This window comes from Salmo salar, chromosome ssa11 (genome assembly GCF_905237065.1).
Source record: "Salmo salar chromosome ssa11, Ssal_v3.1, whole genome shotgun sequence".
Lineage (NCBI taxonomy): Eukaryota > Metazoa > Chordata > Actinopteri > Salmoniformes > Salmonidae > Salmo > Salmo salar.
In genome coordinates this window covers 98711259-98734747 of record NC_059452.1, presented here as the reverse complement: position 1 = coordinate 98734747, position 23489 = coordinate 98711259, and the positions used below count along the sequence as shown (strand labels likewise).

The following is a 23489-nucleotide window of genomic DNA, read 5'->3' as shown; positions in this document are numbered from 1 at the left end:
GTCAAGGGGTCTGAATAATTTCTGAATGCACTGTATATCTAAAATAGAGGAGACATGGGATATTTAAAGCCTAACCAGAGGAAACTATGTTTCCACCTGGCTAGGCTTTAGTGCCCGAAAGATAATGAGCAATTAAGAAATCACTCCTCTGTGTGGTATGTAAAGAGGTTACTGAACAGGTGTGGAAAATGACCAGTGACTAGTACTATTCAACTCAAGCATTTACATAGCATTAAGTCTGTAACAAAACCATTTTGTACCCACAACACAAAATTCTACAACTGGCTCGTTTCGTCTCTTGTCGTCTTTCCTTGTGTTGGCTGTTGTATCTGAACCGGGCTTAAAAGAGCTGTATAGTATGATTGGTGGAAGATATTTCGAATAGCAGAGAAGCAGCCTAAGTTTTTATTTAACTTGTTGGTAAAGCTCTCAACTTAGCTGATTTGTGTTACATTATTGTGATTAGAATGTTAGAAGTCATGACAGCTTTTAACAATGGTAGCTTTGGAATTTTGAAGAAATCCCATAAAAGTAGATTTGTTTTTTTAGAAGGTCAAAAAGTTTAAAAAGTATAAATGTTATCAAAAGCAAGTTTATCCAGACCGATCTACACGTTTTAAAAGTGTGAATGGTGTTTCTAAGATGTAATGTAGTGGTCGACAGACTAAAAAGTCAGAAATAAATTGTTCAATAATAAAAGAAAAAGGGACTTCTTGAGCAAATCCCATTAATAATCTGGATTAATGATTATCACCATCCCTTATATATCTCAAGTTTGTGTATTTCCGAGAGCTTTCTAGTGACATTGTACTCATAGTCTCCAGGGTGTGGTCCAGTCTTGAGCTTTTTATTGGTTAGTGTTTCCCAGTAGTGGTGCCAGTTCCCATTTCTGTCTTTCCCAAATCCATACACATTCACCTGCATTGGAATTAAGTGTTTAGAGAATTAGTTTAATAACAGTGTTTACAGAAGTTTTATGTATGGCAATGTGATATATTGTGTATGCAGCCTATAGGCCTACATGATTTGGGTGTTAGTGTTATATATGCATTGCGTGGTGTAGCATACAGTCTGTCTTGTAGTGAGCTGAGAAAGTACCATTCCTAGCAGAGCATGTTTTGGTATTGCTAAACACTGCACAATTTAAACACTTTGCTCTCCAAATACTCTTTCCCCGACATTCGTGTAAATATTGTACTGTAAATTATTGAGTCTTCCTGTATTTATACTTATGAAAATGTTTATTCTGTTCCATTGAGCTTAATTTTTACTTATTTCTTATTGTTGTTGCATTATCGAGAGGGAACCTGCTAGTAAGCATTTCATTGGACTGTGTACACCATGTGTATCCTGCGCATATGACACAACTTGAACTTGATGTGTGTTGATATGTATAACGTCTTACCTCGTCACAAATGTGTAGGGCTAATATCAAAGCCATGAATCCGGTGGAGGGGTATTTGCCGTAATAGTCAAGCCAGACTTCATGAACATATTTCATGAACACAGGATTCAGAACCAAAACCTGCATGGAATATATTATACATAAACAGCATGATTTAATTAGAAAATGCAATGCAAATAGTCTGGGTAGCCATTTGACTAGATGTTCAGGAGTCTTATGTCTTGGGGGGTAGAAGCTGTTTAGAAGCCTCTTGGACCTAGACTTGGCGCTTCGGTACCGCTTGCCGTGTGGTAACAGAGAGAATAGTCTATGACTAGGGTGGCTGAAGTCTTTGACAATTTTTAGGGCCTTCCTCTGACACCGCCTGGTATAGAGATCCTGGATGGCAGGAAGCTTGGCCCCAGTGATGTACTGGGCCAATCGCACTACCCTCTGTAGTGCCTTGCATTCGGAGGCCGAGCAGTTGCCATACCAGGCAGTGATGCAACCAGTCAGGATACTCTCAATGGTGCAGGTGTAGAACCTTTTGAGGATCTGAGGACCCATGCCAAATCTGTTCAGTCTCCTGAGGGGGAATAGGTTTGTCGTGCCCACTTCACGACTGTCTTGGTGTGTGTCACGCTTGTCGTATGATGAAGGAGACCAAGGCGCAGCGTGTGTATCGTTCCACATTTTATTTTAACTGTGAAACTATGCAAGACATACTAATAAACAAAACAACAAACCGTGACGAAGAGGTGCAACATACACCAACTCAAAATAATCTCCCACAAACCCTAGTGGGAAAAACAACAACTTAAATATGATCCCCAATTAGAGACAACGATGACCAGCTGCCTCTAATTGGAGATCATCCCAACAACAACAAAAAAACATAGAAATACAGAGACTAGACCCAAACAACACAGAAAATGTAAACTAGACAAAAACCCCTGTCACGCCCTGACCTACCATAGAAAATAAAAGCTTTCTATGGTCAGGACGTGACAGTGTGCTTGGACCATGTTAGTTTGTTGGTGATGTAGACACCAAGGAACTTGAAGGTCTCAACCTGCTCCACTGCAGCCACGTTGATCAGAATGGGGGCGTGCTCGGTCCTCTTTTTCCTGTAGTCCACAATCATCTCCTTTGTCTTGATTACGTTGAGCGAGATGTTGTTGTCCTGGCACCACACGGCCAAGTCTCTGACCTCCTCCCTATAGGTTGTCTCGTTGTTGTCGGTGATCAGGCCTACCGCTGTTGTGTCATCAGCAAATTTAATGATGGTGTTGGAGTCGTGCCTGGCCGTGCAGTCATGAGTGAACAGGGAGTACAGGAGGGGGCTGAGCATGCACCCCTGAGGGGCCCCTGTGTTGAGGATCAGCGTGGTGGATGTGTTGTTGTTGGTGGCCCGTCAGGAAGTCCAGGATCCAGTTGCAGAGGGAGGTGTTTAGTTCCAGGGTCCTTAGCTTATTGATGCGATTTGAGGGCACTATTGTGTTGAACGCTGAGCTGTAATCAATGAATAGCATTCTCACATAGGTGTTCCATTTGTCCAGGTGGGAAAGGGCAGTGTGGAGTGCAATAGAGACTGCATCATCTGTGGATCTGTTGGGGCAGTATGCAAATTGGAGTGGGTCTTGGGTTTCTGGGATAATGGTGTTGATGAGAGCCATGACCAGCCTTTCAAAGCACTTCATGGCTACAGACTTGAGTGCTATGGGTCGGTAGTCATTTAGGCAGATAACCTTAGTGTTCTTGGGCACAGGCACTATGGTGGTCTGCTTAAAACATGTTGGTATGACAGACTCGGACAGGGAGAGGTTGAAAATGTTAGTGAAGACACTTGCTAGTTGGTCAGCGCATGCCCGCAGTACATGTCCTGGTAATCCGTCTGGCCCTGCGGCCTTGTGAATGTTGACCTGTCTAAAGGTCTTACTCACATCGGCTGCGGACAGCGTGATCACACTGTCTTCCGGAACAGCTGGTGCTCTCATGCATGTTTCAATGTTATTTGCCTTGAAGTGTGCATAGAAGTAGTTTTGCTCGTCCGGTAGGCTCTTGTCACTGGGCAGCTCTTGGCTGTGCTTCCCTTTGTATTCTGTAATGGTTTGCAGGCCCTGCCACATCCAACGAGTGTCAGAGCCGGTGTTAGTCCTGTATTGATGCTTTGCCTGTTTGATGGTTCGTCGGAGGGCATTTCTTATAAGCTTCCGGGTTAGAGTCCCATACATTGAAAGTAGAAGCTCTAGCCTTTAGCTCAGTGCGGATGCTGCCTGTAATCCATGGCTTCTGGTTGGGGTATGTACGTATGGTCAATGTGGGGACAACATCATCGATTCACTTATTGATGAAGCCAATGACAGATGTGCTGTACTCCTCAATGCCATTGGAGGAATCCTGGAACATGTTCCAGTCTGTGCTAGCCAAACAGTCCTGTAGCTTAGCAACTGCTTCAACTGACCACTTTTTTATTTATCTAGTCACTGGTGCTTCCTGATTTAATTTTTGCTTGTAAGCAGGAATCAGGAGGATGGAATTATGGTCAGATTTGCCAAATGGAGGGTGAGGGAGAGCTTTGTATGCATCTCTGTGTGTGGAGTATAGGTTGTCCAGAGGTCTTTTCCCACTGAATGCACATTTAACATGCTGATAGAAATTTGGTAAAACTGATTTAAGTTTCCCTGCATTAAAGTCCCCGGCTACTAGGAGCGCCAAAGTTTTCTTGTTTGATTATGATGGAATACAGCTCATTCAATGCTATCTTAGTGCCAGCCTCTGACTGTGAGGGTATGTAAACAGCTACAAAGAAAATAGATGAAAACTCATGTGGTAGGTAGTGTGGCCTGCAGCTTATCATGAGAAACTCTACCTCAGGCGAGCAATAGCTCGAGACTTCCTTAGATATCGTGTACCGGCTGTTGTTTCCAAAAATACATAGATCGAAGCCCCTTGTCTTACCAGATGCCGCTGTTCTATCCTGCCGGTACATCGCAACAGGAAATGTGAATTATCATGTGGATAATAATGAATTAACTTTTTTGGAGGAGTTGATACGTTTTACATGTTTTTTAGCCTGTAATACAGCGGTTCACAAAGTTTTTATAGTCCCATAGTCCCATACCCCTTCAAACATTCAACCTCCAGCTGCATACCCCCTCCAGCACCAGGGTCAGCACACTCTCAAATATAGTTTTTTGCCATCATTGTAAGCCTGCCACACACACACTATACGACACATTTATTAAACATAAGAATGAATGTGAGTTTGTCACAACGTGGGAAGTGACAAAGAGCTCCTATAGGACCAGGGCTCAAGTAATAATATAGTAATAATCAATCATTTTGCTCTTTATTTAACCACCTTACATATAAAACCGTATTTGTTCATTGGAAATTGTGAATAACTCACCACAGGTTAAGAAGGGTGTGTTTGAAAGGATGCATATTACTCTGCAATGTTGGGTTGTATTGGAGAAAGTCTCAGTCTTAAATCATTTTCCACACACAGTCTGTGCCTGTATTTAGTTTTCATGCTAGTGAGGGCCGAGAATCCACTCTCACATAGGCACGTGGTTGCAAAGGGCAACAGTGTCTTAACAGCGCGATTTGCCAAGGCAGGAGCCTCATCAAAATCTGGCAAGGGCTTCTGATTAAATTTTCACAGAACCGCTTGTTGCAATTTCGATGAGGCTATCTTCTTCAGATATCGGTAAGTGGACTGGAGGCAGGGCATGAAAGGGCTAACGAATCCAGTTGTTTGAGTCACCCGTTTCGGGAAAGTATCTGCGTAATTACGCACCCAACTCACTCAGGTGCTTCGCTATATCACGTTTGACATTGTCCGTAAACGTGAGTTCATTTGCACACAAAAAAATCATACAATGATGGAAAGACCTGTGTGTTGTCCTTGTTAATGGAGACAGAGAAGAGCTCCAACTTCTTAATCATAGCCTCAAATTTGTCCCGCACATTGAATATAGTTGCGGAAAGTCTGTGTAATCCTAGATTCAGATCATTCAGGCGAGAAAAAACATCACCCAGATAGGCCAGTCATGTGAGAAACTCGTCATCATGCAAGCGGTCAGACAAGTGAAAATGATTGTCAGTAAGAACTTAAGCTCGTCTCTCGATTTAAAAAAAACGCGTCAATACTTTGCCCCTTGATAACCTGTGCACTTCTGTATGTTGTAAAAGCGTTACATGGTTGCTGCCCATATCATTGCATAGTGCAGAAAATACACGATTTCAGGGGACTTGCTTTAACAAAGTTAACTATTTTCACTGTAGTGTCCAAAACGTCTTTCAAGCTGTGAGGCATTCCCTTGGCAGCAAGAGCCTCTAAGTGGAGGCTGCAGTGTACCCAGGTGGCGTGGGGAACAACTGCTTGCACACACATTACCACTCCACTATGTCTCCCTGTCATAGCTTTTGCGCCATCAGTACAGATACCAACATGAGCAGTAGCTACGTTTGGCTACATACGGACCGTTAGTGGAATTTCTGCAAGAGAGTAATGGTTTATGTGATTGGATGTTAGTTTTTGACTAGGCTACCTGTATTTGACATTGTGTTGTCATTTCGCTGAACACTAGATGGTTTAATTTTATTTTTGGCAGTGAAACGAGGCTACTCAGGCGAAAAAAAACCTTGCCCAAATGTATAAATGGACTATTTGAAAATGTGAAGAATATTTTATTTTATTAAAAAAATAAATGTGAATCACATTTTTATTTGTGTATACCGCGACGGCATTGCGCGTACCCCTACAGGAGGTCTTTTGTCTCTTGCTAGGCCGTCATTGTAAATAATAATTTGTTCTTAATTGACTTGCCTGATTAAATAAAGGTTAAATCAAAATAAATAAAATCAAAGTCAAATGAAATCAAATGAAGATCCTACATCGGTACTGATGGGCCTCTTCACCTGTAGCATTTTCATAAAATGAACATGGCGCAAGGGTCCCCCCCAAAACAAAAGGAGTGTCAATGACATCATCCCAGGTGCTTGAATTGTGTTGAGTTTGTGCAATAAAACTGGACTACGTTCAAAAATCCTCACTCCATTTTAGTCATAGGCATACCACCAACACCATAGAGCCCCACAGTGGAGGTGTCATAATACCCATAAAACCTAGTGGTCAAGCAAGGAAATGGTTCCAATCGTTTTTCCACCATTCATTTTTCCCATTGGGAATTTTAGAAACACTTAAAATAAGGGCTGTGTTTCGTGTAGGCTTACCCTGGCGTGACAGTTTGAAAACCATGTAAATCTCTCTCAGACAAGGTGACTTTTATCAATATATTCGGCTCTATTTACTCTCAGATTCAAAAATGCTAATTAGCATTAAAGTAGACATCACGCAAGACTACACATTCCTGCAAGCTCCTGCACAAGAGAGTAAAGTGAGTTTGGAAAATCTGAAACTATGCATCTTTAAAATAGTTTCAAGATGTCCATACTCAGAATGAAAATGAATAGGCCCCGAGCGCTGGCATGAAAAGCAAACCACCCTAGACATAAAACCCTTAGGCATCGCCCCAATAGGGTTAACCCACTTGGTGGGAATTGTAGCATGGATCATATAGTATTGCTACACTGCCCTCTCCGAACAGGAAGGAATGTCCCTGTGCTTCAATGACTCAGCCACTTCATTCAGACCATGTGTTCCCAATGGCCTCACTCTTCCCCTTCTGACACCAATGAAGCAAACAGTGAGGCAGGGAAGCAAACCCAGGTTGCTTCCATGAAAGGCAAACACCTTACGCATTGCGCCAATAACCCACTTGGTGGGAATTGTAAAATGGCCCATATAGCGAGGATCGCTACAATTTATCTAAGTCTCATCAAGTAGGCCTAGCCTAATTATCAGACATCTCCATGTCAACTGGATCGTAAGAGACAATGTTCTTCTGGTAAAGCAAGTCAACTTTTTAATTGTACTATTATATTAAAGAGATTGAAAGGGATCTTAAGTACTTACAAATTTGTAACATATTGTACATATTGTAAAAAAATTAACATACAGTGTATCATAGGAAGTTGTGTACAATTTTCAGGGAGCCGTTTTAGCTTGTGAGCGCTACTTTCAAAACTACTGGATGAAATTATACAAAACCTTTATAACGCATATTTCATCTCAGTATTCACAATAATGGTAGTATTGTGTGCATGTAAACATACTCTGCACAATTCCATGGTGACACTCTTTCACTGCTTTGCGTGTGCCAACACGGATGATAAACACAAGTGAAATTATCAGAAAGGGCTGAGAGTTTCCGTTTACGAGACTTCGTAAATGTGTTATCGAGCATCTGACCAAATTACGCACGATTTTAGGGTTAACCGAGATTAGCCCATACCTAACTAACAAACATCCTCAATTACCTACTATTCAAGATATAAAAATATCATGCATTTATCATTGACTGTAGATGTATTACAACCATAATAAATTATAATGATCAACAATGTGACTCACAAAATCTTTGTTGGCCTTTATCTTCGGTCTAAGACGTAAATATGAGCTGTTGGGTAAAATAAGACCTACATTTCATCCAGAGTTGCTATGTAATCTTTGAAAAATGCATGGTGTAACAGACTGATGGACTAATCAAAGGAGAATGGTTACTCACAAAGTGATGTGAGATCCAGTGGTAATGGCACCGGGTAGCCACTGAAGGTCCAGTGTCTTGAAAGGGAAAAACACCAGACTAGTGGTGTTGTCCAGGTCTATGGCACTCTCTGGGTATATGATGTGATGTGTGGTCCGGCTGCCAACATCCCGCTCATAGCCAGAGGTACGAGCCTTGTTCATTCTGGATAACACAGTAAATAGCTGGGATCCATATCATGACTGCCATATTCCAAAACACTTTCATTCAAAACACATAGTCATTCATACCGCCAAGATAAAAAATGAACACACCAAACCAGGCATACATATAGAACATTAAATCATTAAGTTGGATAAAGGCACATCTTTGCCATACTGTCTTCTGTGACACCATGGGCAGGGCCATTGAGGGCTATATATATATATATATATGTTCAAATCGTTGATTTCTTCTTATTCTACTTGGTAAACAAACTGAAAGGGTGCATATAATACCACCTGGAGTGTTGTCTGAACAGGTATAAAGCCAAGGTTAGTGATTAACTGCCACATGCAGCTATGCCACATTTTTGCTACTTTCTTCCTGGAGTGTGCACTCGTTCACTACTTCCCACAAATCTAAAAGCATTGAACAACCATGTGCAAGTGAACAAGTGCACACTTTGAGGTAGGAGGGACAAATGGGACATAGCCCTTAATTCCTTGGAATTCTTTGATCCTTCCTTAACCTATAGGAAGTCCCACCCAGTTGACTACTTCAAAATGGTGAAAGTCCTCAATTGCGCTGCCCATGCAAAAACAGGCTGTGTTGCGCTGCCCATGCTAAAACAGGCTGTGTTGCGCTGCCCATGCAAAAACAGGCTGTGTTGCGCTGCCCATGCAAAAACAGGCTGTGTTGCGCTGCCCATGCTAAAACAGGCTGTGTTGCGCTGCCCATGCTAAAACAGGCTGTGTTGCGCTGCCCATGCTAAAACAGGCTGTGTTGCGCTGCCCATGCTAAAACAGGCTGTGTCGCGCTGCCCATGCTAAAACAGGCTGTGTTGCGCTGCCCATGCTAAATCAGGCTGTGTTGCACTGCCCATGCTGAAACAGGCTGTGTTGCGCTGCCCATGCTGAAACAGGCTATGTTGCACTGCCCATGCTGAAACAGGCTGTGTTGCGCTGCCCATGCTAAAACAGGCTTTGTGACAAGTGTGCCCTCGATCATCCACAAACTCTCAGTTGGCTTACCTTATGATGACATCACTGGAGTCGATGAGGGCTCCGTAGTGGGAGCCCTTGAGGTTCCCAGAGTTCCCCACCACAGCACAGGTCCTACAGCGCTCAGGGCCCGCGTCCATGTAAAGGTCAGCATCAGGGATGACCTGGAACAACTTCTCCACCACCTCGCTAAAGTTGGCTTTGTTACGGTCTTTCTGCAATTTCTGGTTATTTAATTGCACCAGCCAATACATAAAACAATGAATACACAATAAATACACAACAATGGACAGGCTGACACTAAAAGCAGCCTACTGCAAATGACACACCATAACATCTGAGGAAACCCCACACACTAAAGGTAAGACTCCAGAGCCATCTGCTCTTTACACTGAGGTTATTGACGACTACTATAGCAAACTGTTAATCAGTTGTCAGTGACCATGCTTATATTGCAGCCTAAACATCAAATAAAAGAGTTCCTTCTGAATAAAACTCCCTCATATACAAAAATGTAACTACAGTAAACTATTGGAGATTCTTAAAGGGGATAGTGTGAGATTGTGGCAAAATTCCCCAGAGTCAGATGAACAAGTCGTTTTATGTCTCTGTGTGCAGTTTGATGGAAGTTTATGACTGTTTCTCGATTGCCAGAGGTGGGACCAAGTCAATATTATTCAAGTCACGAGTAAGTCTCAAGTAACAAGGTCCAAATCTCAAGTTGAGTCCCAAGTAGAACGGGTCGAGTCTCGAGTCATGTCCAAGATGTGCATTCTAAGGACAAGTTGAGTCAAAGGTCTCAAGACAAGTAAAAAAAATCTACATAGGCAATGACTCATTCAACCACAAATCTTTGTCTATTAATTGAGGCTACCAGACAGGCCTTTTCATTATTTTGTCTACAACACATTTTGATTATGTAATAATCAATTTTAACAACAAATTCCAAACACAAGTTTCATAAGTAATACATTGTATACATTTCAAGCCATTTTGCATACCAAATGACCAGTAGAGCCTATGCTAGTCATTGTTGCTTAATGCCCCATTGCTAATAAACTTGCAAAGTAAACATTTCATATTCTTGATCACCAAAAATGTTTTGGAACTGCATTTTTATTGATGTCAATCCTCTCTCCATACAATTTGACATTTGCGCTGCACCCGATTGTATAGCTGAACATCAAATCAGAAATCTGTTCGCTAACCCAGTGGTTTTCAAACATTTGACCCGCAATCCTTACAAAAGTGTGTGACCCCCGCGCATGCACACGTGCCCAATCGCTACGCAAATATAGCCTCCCACGGCACAAATGTAAATTCAACGTCTATTCCACATTGGTTCAACAACGTTGATTCAACCAGTGTCATTACAGCCATAAACGGTGATGCATTTTCAAAGCGCAAGAAACAAAAATAAATGCAATTTACACCTACATTTTGAACTGAACGTAATTTATGTTAACAGTCAATATCAACTTCAGATATAATGTCACATTGAGCCCATGGAGCAGTTGTTTTGGAGGATTTACTGAGTTGCTCAAGGGCAGAACAGCAGATTTTTCTACTTTGCTAAAATATTGAATTTGGCCTTTACAATAGAAGCACATTGAATAACGCATTCATAAATGGCAAAAAAGACAGTCAAAAAATAAATCAGACAGAATAAAATGTTGACATGTCTGTCCTATATCTAGCAGATATAAGAAAGCTCAGGAAATGTTTTGGTTTTTTTGGACACATATTTAACCCCTTATTTTTGTTGGCACATCACTACCTTCATACTAAGATGTGTAAGGTGGTGCCGGAGAAGAAGGCTGATGTTTTACATGTCCCTAACCGATTGTGTTTTTGTTATTTTCTTTGCCTTGTTTGTAACTTAGTTTTTTACTTATTTTGTACATAATGTTGCTGCTACCGTCTCTTATGACCGAAAAGAGCTTCTGGACATCAGAACTGTAATTACTCAGAATCCTTTTTTCCTTTAATGAGTCCGACGAGCCCGACGTGAATGACATACTGCTTTCTCGGGAACAGACCCAGATCCCCGTCATTTGTGTAAAGAGAAGGCGGAGAAAAATGGGCCAGAGGAAGGGCTGCCTTCTGAGAATTCGTAGGCAATCGAATAAACCCCCACTGCCTTCCATTCTGCTAGCAACTGTGCAATCTTTGGAAAATAAAATCGATGACCTACGCTGAAGATTAAACTATCAACGGGTCATTCAAAACTGTAATATCTTATGCTTCACGGAGTCGTGGCAGAACGACGACATTATCAACATACAGCTGGCTGGTTATACGCTGTATCGGCAGGACAGAACAGAGGCTTCTGCTAAGACAAGGGGCGGCGGACTATGTATTTTTGTAAATAACAGCTGGTGCACGATATCTAAGGAAGTCTCAAGGTTTTGCTCGCCTGAGGTAGAGTATTTCATGATAAGCTGTAGACCACACTATCTACCTAGAGAGTTTTCATCTGTATTTTTCGTAGCTGTCTACATTCCACCACAGACTGAAGCTGGCACTAAGACCACACTGTATTCCGCCATAAGCAAACAGGAAAATGCTCACCCAGAGGCGGTGCTCCTAGCGGCAAGGGACTTTAATGCAGGGAAACTTAAATTTGTCTAACCAAATTTCTATCAGCATGTTAAAATTAAAGCAGGAAGCAACAGTGACTAATCCAAGTTTATCATTTTAAAAGGCTAATGTTTCCTGACCCCTCCTGTCTCAGCCTCCAGTATTTATGCTGCAGTAGTTTATGTGTCGTGGGGCTAGGGTCAGTCTGTCACATCTGGAGTATTTCTCTTGTCTTTTCCGGTGTCCTGTGTGAATTTAAATATGCTCTCTCTAATTCTCTCTTTCTTTCTTTCTCTCTCTCTCGGAGGACCTGAGCCCTAGGACCATGCCTCAGGACTACCTGGCTGTCCCCAGTTCACCTGGCCGTGCTGCTGCTCCAGTTCATACTGTTCTGCCTGCAGCTATGGAACCCTGACCTGTTCACCGGACGTGCTACCTGTCCCAGACCTGTTGTCCCAGACCTGCTGGAACCCTGACCTATTCACCGGACGTGCTACCTGTCCCAGACCTGCTGTTTTCAACTCTCTAGAGACAGCAGGAGCGGTAGAGATACTCTCAAAGATGGGCTAAGAAAAAGCCAACTGACACTTACTCTTGTGTTACTGACTTGTTGCACCCTCGACAACTACTATGATTATTATTATTTGACAATGCTGGTCATTTATGATCATTTGAACATCTAGGCCATGTGCTGTTATAATCTCCACCCGGCACAGCCAGAAGAGGACTGGCCACCCCTCATAGCCTGGTTCCTCTCTAGGTTTCTTCCTAGGTTTTGCCCTTTCTAGGGAGTTTTTCCTAGCCACCGTGCTTCTACACCTGCATTGCTTGCTGTTTGGGGGTTTAGGCTGGGTTTCTGTACAGCACTTTGAGATATCAGCTGATGTAAGAAGGGCTATATAAATAACTTTGATTTGATTTGAATTGATCATTGGAAAAATGACAGGCTCAAAATGGCCAGAAACAAAGTTCTTTCTTCTGAAATTCGTCAGTCTATTCTTGTTCTGAGAAATGAAGGCTATTGCATGCGAGAAATTGTCAAGAAACTGAAGATCTCGTTCAACATTGTGTACTACTCCCTTCACAGAACATCGCATACTGGCTCTAACCAGAATAGAAAGAGGATTGGGAGGCCCCGGTGCACAACTGAGCAAGAGGACAAGTGCATTAGAGTGTCTAGTTTTAGAAACAGACCCCTTACAAGTCCTCAACTGGCAGCTTCATTAAATAGTACCCACAAAACACCAGTCTCAACGTCAACAGTGATGAGGTGACTCCGGGATGCTGGCCTTCTAGGCAGAGTTGCAAAGAAAAAGCCAAGACCGAATTTTCAGCGGTTAAAAAATATGTTTATTTATTGTGAAATTATGAAAATTATTAATAACATTCCACCCATGCAGCCACTAGAGAGACGATTTGGTAATTGAACTGCAGGAAGGGGGGGTATGAGTCTATTGACGCACCCGTGTATCAATCTAAGTAACATAATAAAAAATCCCCATCAGAATCCTTCAGTTTAAACTAGAGATATGGGCTGTGTCTCAATCCACCGCTTGAGACACAGCCCATATGTCAGCCTTCCGCATTTCCAGTGGAAAGTTTTTTAGTTTTTTAAGTAAAATTGTTTAAGACTACTGTCACAAAAGGTGCCGTGTTGAATAGACCAAACTGCAGCGGGAATATGGATGCTCATGTTTTAATTCAAAAAAGAGTAAAGCATCCACTGGAAAAACAATACACACGGCAGGAACAGTCTTACAGGCATACAAAAACGCAGTGCAAGAACAACTACCCACAACCCCAAAGAAAAACACACACCACTATATAGAACTCCCAATCAAAGGCAACTCAACACACCTGCCTTCAATTGGGAGTCTAATCACCAACACAAACCCCTTAACATACAAAAAACCTGCCACATCCTGACCCAAAACTGATACCATACCTCCCTCTGCTGGTCAGGACGTGACAGAACCCCCCCCCCCCTCAAGGTGCAGACCCCGGAATGCACCTAACAACAGAAAATACAAAAAAACAAATGTAACCCCAACAAAACCAATAAACAATAACCCCTACACAATAAGGGAGGGAGGGAGGGTGGCTGCCGTCAACGACGGCACTGTGCTACACCCTCCCTCCCTAACCCACCTATCCTGGAGGTGGCTCAGGTGCAGGACGTGGACCTCGCTCCACCTTCGGCGTCGCCCACTTCGGTGGCGCCGCTAGCTGCGCCGGGCTGACGGGCCACTCGGGCTGACCCTGGCAGACGGACCACTCGGGCTGGGCCGGAGGACAGGAGGGCCCCTCGGGCTGGGCCGGAGGACAGGAGGGCCCCTCGGGCTGGGCCGGAGGACAGGAGGGCCCCTCGGGCTGGGCCGGAGGACAGGAGGGCCCCCCGGGCTGGGCCGGAGGGCCCCTCGGGCTGGGCCGGAGGACAGGAGGGCCCCTCGGGCTGGGCCGGAGGACAGGAGGGCCCCTCGGGCTGGGCCGGAGGACAGGAGGGCCACTCGGGCAGCGCCGGAGGACAGGAGGGCCACTCGGGCAGCTCCGGGCAGTCTGGCCACTCTGGCAGCTCTGGGCAGTCTGGCCACTCTGGCAGCTCCGGGCAGTCTGGCCGCTCCGGGCAGCTCCGGGCAGACGGGCCGCTCTGGCAGCTCCGGGCAGACGGGCCACTCTGGCAGCTCCGGGCAGACGGGCCACTCTGGCAGCTCCGGGCAGACGGGCCACTCTGGCAGCTCCGGGCAGACGGGCCACTCTGGCAGCTCCGGGCAGACGGGCAACTCTGGCAGCTCCGGGCAGACGGGCCACTCTGGCAGCTCCGGGCAGACGGGCCACTCGGGCAGCTGCCGGGCAGTCGGGCCACTCGGGCAGCTCCGGGCAGTCTGGCCACTCTGGCAGCTCCGGGCAGTCTGGCCACTCTGGCAGCTCCGGGCAGTCTGGCCACTCTGGCAGCTCCGGGCAGACGGGCCACTCTGGCAGCTCCGGGCAGTCCGGGCAGCTCCGGGCAGTCCGGGCAGTCCGGGCAGCTCCGGGCAGTCCGGGCAGCTCCGGGCAGTCCGGGCAGCTCCGGGCAGTCCGGGCAGACGGGCCACTCTGGCAGCTCCGGGAAGTCCGGGCAGCTCCGGGCAGACGGGCCACTCTGGCAGCTCCAGGCAGACGGGCCACTCTGGCAGCTCCGGGCAGACGGGCAACTCGGGCAGCTCCGGGCAGTCTGGCCGCTCCGGGCAGTCCGGGCAGTCTGGCAGCTCCGGGCAGTCCGGGCAGTCTGGCAGCTCCGGGCAGTCCGGGCAGTCTGGCAGCTCCGGGCAGTCCGGGCAGTCTGGCAGCTCCGGGAAGCTCCGGGCAGTCTGGCAGCTCCGGGCAGCTCCGGGCAGTCCGGGCAGTCCGGGCAGCTCCGGGCAGTCCGGGCAGTCCGGGCAGTCCGGGCAGTCCGGGCAGTCCGGGCAGCTCCGGGCAGTCCGGGCAGTCCGGGCAGCTCCGGGCAGTCCGGGCAGCTCCGGGCAGTCTGGCAGTCCGGGCAGCTCCGGGCAGCTCCGGGCAGCTCCGGGCAGTCCGGGCAGTCCGGGCAGTCTGGCAGCTCCGGGCAGTCCGGGCAGTCTGGCAGCTCCGGGCAGACGGGGCACTCTGGCAGCTCCGGGCAGCTCCGGGCAGGCTGGCAGCTCCGGGCAGTCCGGGCAGCTCCGGGCAGTCTGGGCAGTTCCGGGCAGCTCCGGGCAGCTCCGGGCAGACGGGCAGCTCCGGGCAGACGGGCCACTCTGGCAGCTCCGGGCAGACGGGCCACTCTGGCAGCTCCGGGCAGATGGGCCACTCTGGCAGCTCCGGGCAGACGGGCCACTCTGGCAGCTCCGGGCAGACGGGCAACTCTGGCAGCTCCGGGCAGACGGGCCACTCTGGCAGCTCCGGGCAGACGGGCCACTCGGGCAGCTCCGGGCAGTCTGGCCACTCTGGCAGCTCCGGGCAGTCTGGCCACTCTGGCAGCTCCGGGCAGTCTGGCCACTCTGGCAGCTCCGGGCAGACGGGCCACTCTGGCAGCTCCGGGCAGTCCGGGCAGTCCGGGCAGCTCCGGGCAGTCCGGGCAGACGGGCCACTCTGGCAGCTCCGGGCAGTCCGGGCAGCTCCGGGCAGACGGGCCACTCTGGCAGCTCCAGGCAGACGGGCCACTCTGGCAGCTCCGGGCAGACGGGCAACTCGGGCAGCTCCGGGCAGACGGGCAACTCGGGCAGCTCCGGGCAGTCTGGCCACTCCGGGCAGTCTGGCAGCTCCGGGCAGTCCGGGCAGTCTGGCAGCTCCGGGCAGCTCCGGGCAGTCTGGCAGCTCCGGGCAGCTCCGGGCAGTCCGGGCAGTCCGGGCAGCTCTGGGCAGTCCGGGCAGTCCGGGCAGCTCTGGGCAGCTCTGGGCAGTCCGGGCAGTCCGGGCAGCTCCGGGCAGTCCGGGCAGCTCCGGGCAGCTCTGGGCAGCTCTGGGCAGTCCGGGCAGCTCTGGGCAGCTCTGGGCAGTCCGGGCAGCTCCGGGCAGACGGGCCACTCTGGCAGCTCCAGGCAGACGGGCCACTCTGGCAGCTCCGGGCAGACGGGCAACTCGGGCAGCTCCGGGCAGTCTGGCCACTCCGGGCAGTCTGGCAGCTCCGGGCAGTCCGGGCAGTCTGGCAGCTCCGGGCAGCTCCGGGCAGTCTGGCAGCTCCGGGAAGCTCCGGGCAGTCCTGGCAGTCCGGGCAGCTCTGGGCAGTCCGGGCAGTCCGGGCAGCTCTGGGCAGCTCTGGGCAGTCCGGGCAGTCCGGGCAGCTCCGGGCAGTCCGGGCAGTCCGGGCAGCTCTGGGCAGCTCTGGGCAGTCCGGGCAGCCCGGGCAGCTCCGGGCAGCCCGGGCCACTCTGGCAGCTCCGGGCAGACGGGCCACTCTGGCAGCTCCGGGCAGACGGGCCACTCTGGCAGCTCCGGGCAGACGGGCCACTCTGGCAGCTCCGGGCAGACGGGCCACTCTGGCAGCTCCGGGCAGACGGGCCACTCTGGCAGCTCCGGGCAGACGGGCCACTCTGGCAGCTCCTGACTAGCGGGCGGCTCTGGCGACTTTTGACTGGCGGGCGGCTCTGGCGACTTTCGACTGGCGGGCAGCTCTGGTGACTTTCGACTGGCGGGCAGCTCTGGTGACTGTTGACTGGCGGGCAGCTCTGGTGACTGTTGACTGGCGGGCAGCTCTGGTGACTGTTGACTGGCGGGCAGCTCTGGTGACTGTTGACTGGCGAGGCTGGGCTGACGCACTAGTCTCCTGATGCGTGGGGCTGGTACTGGACGTGCCAGCCTGGAGACACGCACCTCCATGCTAGTGCATTTAGCGGGAAACACCGGACCGTAGAGGCGCACTGGCGGTCTTGAGCGCAGGGTTGGCATCACCCCTTCCGGCTCGATGCCTACTTCGTCCTGCACATGCAGGACGCTGGTACTGTGCCTACCGGCCTGAAAATCCCAGGCCTCACCACAGCCCCAACCCCAAAGCACGGGACCTGTCCAGTCTGCCCTACAAGGGTACGGGGAAATGGCCTGGGGCTCCAATCTCGCCCGCCAAATAGCCCTTGTGCCCCCCCTAAAATATTATTGGGGCTGCCTCTCGGGTTCTACCTGTCTCCCAGGCAGGTTGTCACAGTGGACCCGCAACTGCTGCCATGTCCAGTCAATCCTTTCCGTCAATACTTCCAGCGACCAGGAATCCATCACCTCCCGAGCGCGCTGCTTCCAACATTCCTCCCTCACTTGCCTCTGTCCTCTTCTCCGCTGCTTGGTCCTTTGGTGGTGGGTAGTTCTGTCACAAAAGGTGCCGTGTTGAATAGACCAAACTGCAGCGGGAATATGGATGCTCATGTTTTAATTCAAAAAAAGAGTAAAGCATCCACTGGAAAAACAATACACACGACAGGAACAGTCTTACAGGCATACAAAAACGCAGTGCAAGAACAACTACCCACAACCCCAAAGAAAAACACACACCACTATATAGAACTCCCAATCAAAGGCAACTCAACACACCTGCCTTCAATTGGGAGTCTAATCACCAACACAAACCCTTTAACATACAAAAAACCTGCCACATCCTGACCCAAAACTGATACCATACCTCCCTCTGCTGGTCAGGACATGACAACTAACAAGAAATACTCTGTGTGACCCTGATTTCACTGTAGTCAAAGGTTTTAAGGATGTAGGTAGTCTACTCTGTTTTTGCCAAGAAATCCGGAGAAAAATAAACATGCTCTTTCTGGTCACTATTCTGGATATGTGCGCCCACTTTTGCATGCCAATGCTGATGACTGGTCATTGGTCAACAGTCAAGACACACAACTTTTTGGTTCTGAAGCAAAGATTAGATGTTTTTGAAACAAGAATTTGGTGCAATGCTGTAGGCCTATGTTAATGACCAGATCAAATAAGCAAAGGTATAAATACAAATGGTAAATGATTTGTAGCTTATTAAATATGTAGTGTATTAAAATATATAAATGGTAACCACTCCAGTTCTCTGCTGCTTTCATGAGGTCATCATTTAAAAAGCCTTACGACCTCTCATTCGTTCAGCTTCACACTCAGGGCGGCAGGTAGGTTAGTGGTTAAAGCGCTGGGCCAGTAACCGAGAGGTTGCTAGATCAAATCCCAGAGCTGATGGGGTAAAAAATATGTTGTTCTGCCCCTGAACAAGGCAGTTAACCCACTGTTCCATGGTAGGCTGTCATTGTAATTAAGAATTTGTTCTTAACTGACTTGTCTAGTTAAAAAAAGGTGAAATAAAACACTTGCAACCCCCCCAAAATCTTCTCACTGTTCTAGCTAACCTGACCTGTGTTGATTGTGGGCTGATCAGAAGGTGTTTCACTAGCCAATCTGCTTTTTTACAAGTGCATGGAAAATAATCCACAGAGAATCTGTGCCACAAAATGAGTGACAAAATGTTACAATACCTGGCCAGATAATTTCAAGTCATCAGTCTCAAGTCAAAATAGAGTCCCGCGTCTTGAGGCTCCAAGTCGAGTCTCAAGTTTTATTTTATTTTATATCAAGTCTAGTCTCAAGTAATCAAATTTGTGACTAGAGTCAGACTTGAGTTCAAGTCATGTGACTCAAGTTCACACTAAGTCAGCTAGCATTAGCGCAATGACTGGAAGTCTACTGGATCAGCTAGCATTAGTGCAATCAGCTAGCTGATCCCATAGACTTCGTCAGTGCGCTAATGCTAGCTGACTTTAGTAAATTAAAAAAAGGGCTTGATTGTCAAAATGTCACACTATTCCATTAACTTTAGAAAACAATAAACAGGTTTTGATATTTCAATGTGTAGTGACACTGAGTGTTTGGGACTCTCCTTGACCAATGGGAACGTTAATAGGCTAATCTACATAGGAATATACTGTTTCTGTGACAGTCGATCAGTTGTTCTTTACAGATAATAATCAATTACTGTTATAAAGTTTAGAATAATCAATGCAAAGGTCACTCGAATGGGATGGTGGATAGTGTATTTTTCTGATTTGTTTTATTTTATTTTAATGGTTAATTTAATTAGCATTCTATCTATTTTTTCTTGTTAGGTGTGGATATATAAAATGTATAATGTATGACTAAATATGTGAATATGTGTTGGGTGTGTGAAGACATCGCTTTTATTGCTTTAAGATAAGATGTAATAAAAAACAGTTGATAAAAATGTTTTTATTACCTGCCACCACATTCTTGTATCGTTGGAGAGTGTCTTGTACTTTCTGGTAAGAAATGGTTTAAGAGATGTGTTGAAGCGCTTCTGAAACCAGAGGTCATCGTCTGGCTGTGTCATACATTTGAGACATGCGCAATATCTTGGAGAGAGGATCCTGTCCAGAGGCCGAAGGGCATTTTTAACAAAATCCACAAGCGAATTGGAGGATAGCTGTCCAGTATAAAACACAATGATAGTTGTGATGCAGAGTAGAACGATGGCACGACAGACTTTTCTAATCCTGAAGATAATCATTTTGCCAATAGCCGGGAATCTGTTGGGTGTCACAGAATCCTCACCACCTGTAAAGAGATCAATAATAAACCGATAATAACATTTTATATAGAATGCATGTAGCCTATAGGTCTTAATCAAACAGCTGAAGGATGATAGGCAAATTAACATCATAGTCAGTCTACATTATGTTTTGTTTTTCCAAATGTTTTACCTGAAAATGTATATAATGTACATAATAGCCTAATGAATGCTTTAGTTCACATGTTCACACATTAAGGGGTAAGCTAGCCTTTGTTCTGGTTTAGTCAACAAAAAAGGTGATTTCATGACCATCAAATACCCTCTGGTCTGTCATTGAAATATATATAAAATGAAATAGAGTGCCTTCAGAAAGTATTCGCACCCTTTGACTTTTTCCATGTTTTGTTGTGTTAAAGCCTAAAATTAAAAATGTATTATGTTTTTTGTCACTGGCCTACACAATATAGCCCATAATGTCAAAGTGGAATATTTTTTTTTAAATGTTTACTAATTAATTAAAAATGAAAAGCTCAAATGTCTTGAGTCAATAAGTATTCAACCCCTTTGTTATGGCAAGCCTAAATATGTTCAGGAGTACAAATTTGCTTAACAAGTTACATAAGTTGCATGGACTCAATCTGTGTGAAATAATAGTGTTTAACATGATTTTTGAAGGATTACCTCATCTCTGTACACCACATAAACAATTATCTGTAAGGTCCCTCAGTCGAGCAGTAAATTTCAAACACAGATCCAAGCTCAAAGACCAGGGAGGTCTTCCAACGCCTCCAAAAAATGTGGCAAAGCAATACAATTTGTGTCAAAGAGATGGTTGTCCTTCTGGAAAGTTCTCCCATCTCCACAGAGGAACTCTGGAGCTCTGTCAGAGTGACCATCGGGTTCTTGGTCACCTCCCTGACCAAGGCCCATCTCACCAAGGCCCTTCGGAGAAGGCCCAAGGCCCTTCTCACCAAGGCCCTTTGGGGCGGCAGGTAGCCTAGTGGTTAGAGCGTTGGACTTAACCGAAAAGTTGCAAGATCGAATCTCCGAGCTGACAAGGTAAAAATCTGTCGTTCTGCCCCTGAACAAGGCAGTTAACCCACTGTTCCTAGGCTGTCATTGAAAATAAGAATTTGTTCTTAACTGACTTGTCTAGTTAAATAAAGGTAAAATAAAAAAATTGAAACAGGATGCACCTGACCTCAATTTCGAGTCTCATAGCAAAGGGTCTGAATACTTCTGTAAATAAGGTATTTCTGTTTTTTATTTGTAATAGATTTGCTAATAGATTTGTAATAGATTGTGCTTACTGAATGAGGTTAAAAGTGAGCTAACCATTCAGACCAGCCTTACTGAATGAAGTTAAAAGTGAGCCACCCATTCAGACCAGCCTTACTTATTGAACCTTCCTTATAAACTACATTAGCATTCCAAAAATTAACTATAAAAAGTGAGAAATAAGTTGTACAAAACTGCTGAAGGAAGTCCCATTAACTGGGAAAGTACATTTCCTAAAGATGTGTGTGGTTACTAGCTTGTCTTAAAGTTGTTAAGGTTGTAAAATAAGAAGCAGTGAAAAGTAAAGCGGTAACGTTCAGTATAGCTTCCCTGTGGCTCAGTTGGTAGAGCATGGTGTTTGCAGCGCCAGTATGGTTTGTGCAACGCCAGGGTTGTGGGTTCAATTCCCATGGGGGGCCAGTACGAAATATATTTTTTTAAATAATGTGTGAAATGAAATGTATGCATTCACTACTGTAAGTCGCTCTGGATAAGAGCGTCTGCTAAATGACTAAAATGTAAAAAAATGTATGTCAGAGGCATGAAAAATTAGCAATGGACTTGAATGCAGGTGTTAGGCGGGTAGCCAGTAAAGGAGCCCTTTCAAGTGATTGTTGGACAATCAGATTAAAACAACATGACTGTTGTGTTCATGCCACAATAAAGAGGCAGCCGCATAGAGCTAAACTCACAAACACGCACCTCCAACAACACATAATAACTCATTATTCTGCCTAAAAACAATGAAAACTTCTCTCACCCAGTGGCATGAGTGCTATTTAGGTGAGAGCTGATGCCACCCCATGAAAACCAGGGCCCACTTTGCCAAAGGCAGGGGCGCAAAATATTTAGCTTGTCCATGCCCAGCGCGCCTCTCCAGGGTGCTGTTGGAAAGACGCAGCGCTGTGGCGATCCACTAACGCTCCATCAAATTAATTTAACATAAATGATATAGCCTAACGTAGAAAGAGTAGTAGCCTTTGTGTTTTTCTGTAGCCCATAGACTGGAGACCAAATGTATTACAATGTTATGAGACAGACACATTTTCAATCATTAACGTAATAATGAGGAGAGAGAGAGAGAGTGCGGGAGAAAGTCAACTAAAAAGGCAAGCGGGCAGACACCAGTTTTGGAGCGGCTGCGGCATAATCCAACAGAGGTGGACAGCAAATGGTTCTGAAATGAATTAATTTCAACAATTGTCTTCATTTTAATTCGACTTAACTAACAACAAGAGGGCTTTGTTGAAGCCTATTTCTTCCTATAAAAAAAAAATAAAAGGTAGGTCTACCTGTTTGACAGACGCAATTATGCTATCCATAGATTTTGTCGGTATAGCCAAATACTCCAATACTGTCACTCCTTAAATACCTCCATGCCTGGGAAGGGCTTGGTGTGTTCGGTTAAAAACAGGGCTCAAATTGAGTGGAGGTATGCCATACCCTTTGATAAAGAAAATGGCAAAAATTATACCTATTGTTAACTTTATATTTTGAAATAAATAAATAAAAATATCCAGATAATATAACGCATTCTATAACAATGTTAAATCCGTGATGCCTTTTGCTAGAAACAACCTTTAAAATGCCCACAAAAGACGTGACTCTGATGCATATGGAGATATATTGATTCCTGCATATCATGGATGAAGCTTGAGCTGGAATGTGAAGCTAAAGCTAGCCAAACTAAAACTAGCCAATTCAATAAAAACCTGAGAACTCTAACTAGATTCTTAGTATACCCCTCAGAGTTAACAATAACATTTATTGAAGTTTGAAAAGACAACACACCATTACAGATGTCAGCAAGAAAGTAAACAAAACACAGAACATACATGAAAATCAAAAAGTACAAGACAAAAAATTACAATCCTCCACGAGTAGTTATTTGAACTATATACACACTTACCTGCAGACAATGTAGATGTTGCACATCTCTAACTCTGCCTTGTCTGGCAAGTTGTAAATGTTGTCAGAAGGACAGCAACAGTTACCACTGGCAGAGCGAAAGTTCATTCAAGTTCAGGAGTAAATGGATGAGAAATGTGACAGCAGCCACCTATCTCCAGTCCACTTCCCTGAATGAGTCATAAGCAGCAACAAGTTGTGTATATTAAGTATTATTGGGTATTAAGTTAAGTGTATTTTCAGTTAAGTATGTTATGTTATGTACTATTAACTGACCAAATGTACACTTAGTATACCAAACACTTGCAGAACAGCCTCAATTCGTTGGGGCATGGACTCTACAAGTTGTCGTAAGCTCAAACCGGTGAGCCTCGCACCTACTACCATACCCCCGGTGCCCATTCAATTGTCTAAAGGCTTAAAAATCTGTCTGTAACCTGTCTCCTCCCTTTCATCGACACTGACTGAAGTGGATTTAACAAGTGACATCCATAAGGGGTCATAGTTTTCACCAGGATTCACCTGGTCAT

The 23489-nt window shown here is 46.0% G+C and overlaps 1 protein-coding gene across 1 annotated transcript; it reads right to left on the bottom strand.

The window, feature by feature from the left end:
• Positions 1 to 391: 391 nt before the first annotated feature.
• On the bottom strand, positions 392 to 23152 carry LOC123725203 (CMP-N-acetylneuraminate-beta-galactosamide-alpha-2,3-sialyltransferase 1). The gene is made up of 7 exons (XM_045690169.1): positions 22961 to 23152; positions 19480 to 19817; positions 9231 to 9424; positions 8020 to 8202; positions 7866 to 7911; positions 1406 to 1525; positions 392 to 918 (listed from the first exon to the last, which is right to left on the bottom strand). Exons 2-7 carry the CDS (start codon positions 19768 to 19770, stop codon positions 751 to 753), a joined length of 1002 nt encoding a protein of 333 aa, XP_045546125.1. The 5' UTR covers positions 19771 to 19817; positions 22961 to 23152; the 3' UTR covers positions 392 to 750.
• Between the last annotated feature and the right edge of the window lie 337 nt (positions 23153 to 23489).

Coding starts and splice junctions, on each gene's coding strand:
- LOC123725203 (XM_045690169.1), bottom strand. CDS start 19,770: ATGATTATCTTCAGGATTAGAAAAGTCTGTCGTGCCATCGTTCTACTC. Junction 8,203..9,230: donor TCCAGTGATGTCATCATAAG/GTAAGCCAACTG, acceptor TGTGTTATCCAG/AATGAACAAGGCTCGTACCT. Junction 919..1,405: donor CCCTACACATTTGTGACGAG/GTAAGACGTTAT, acceptor ATTCCAATGCAG/GTGAATGTGTATGGATTTGG.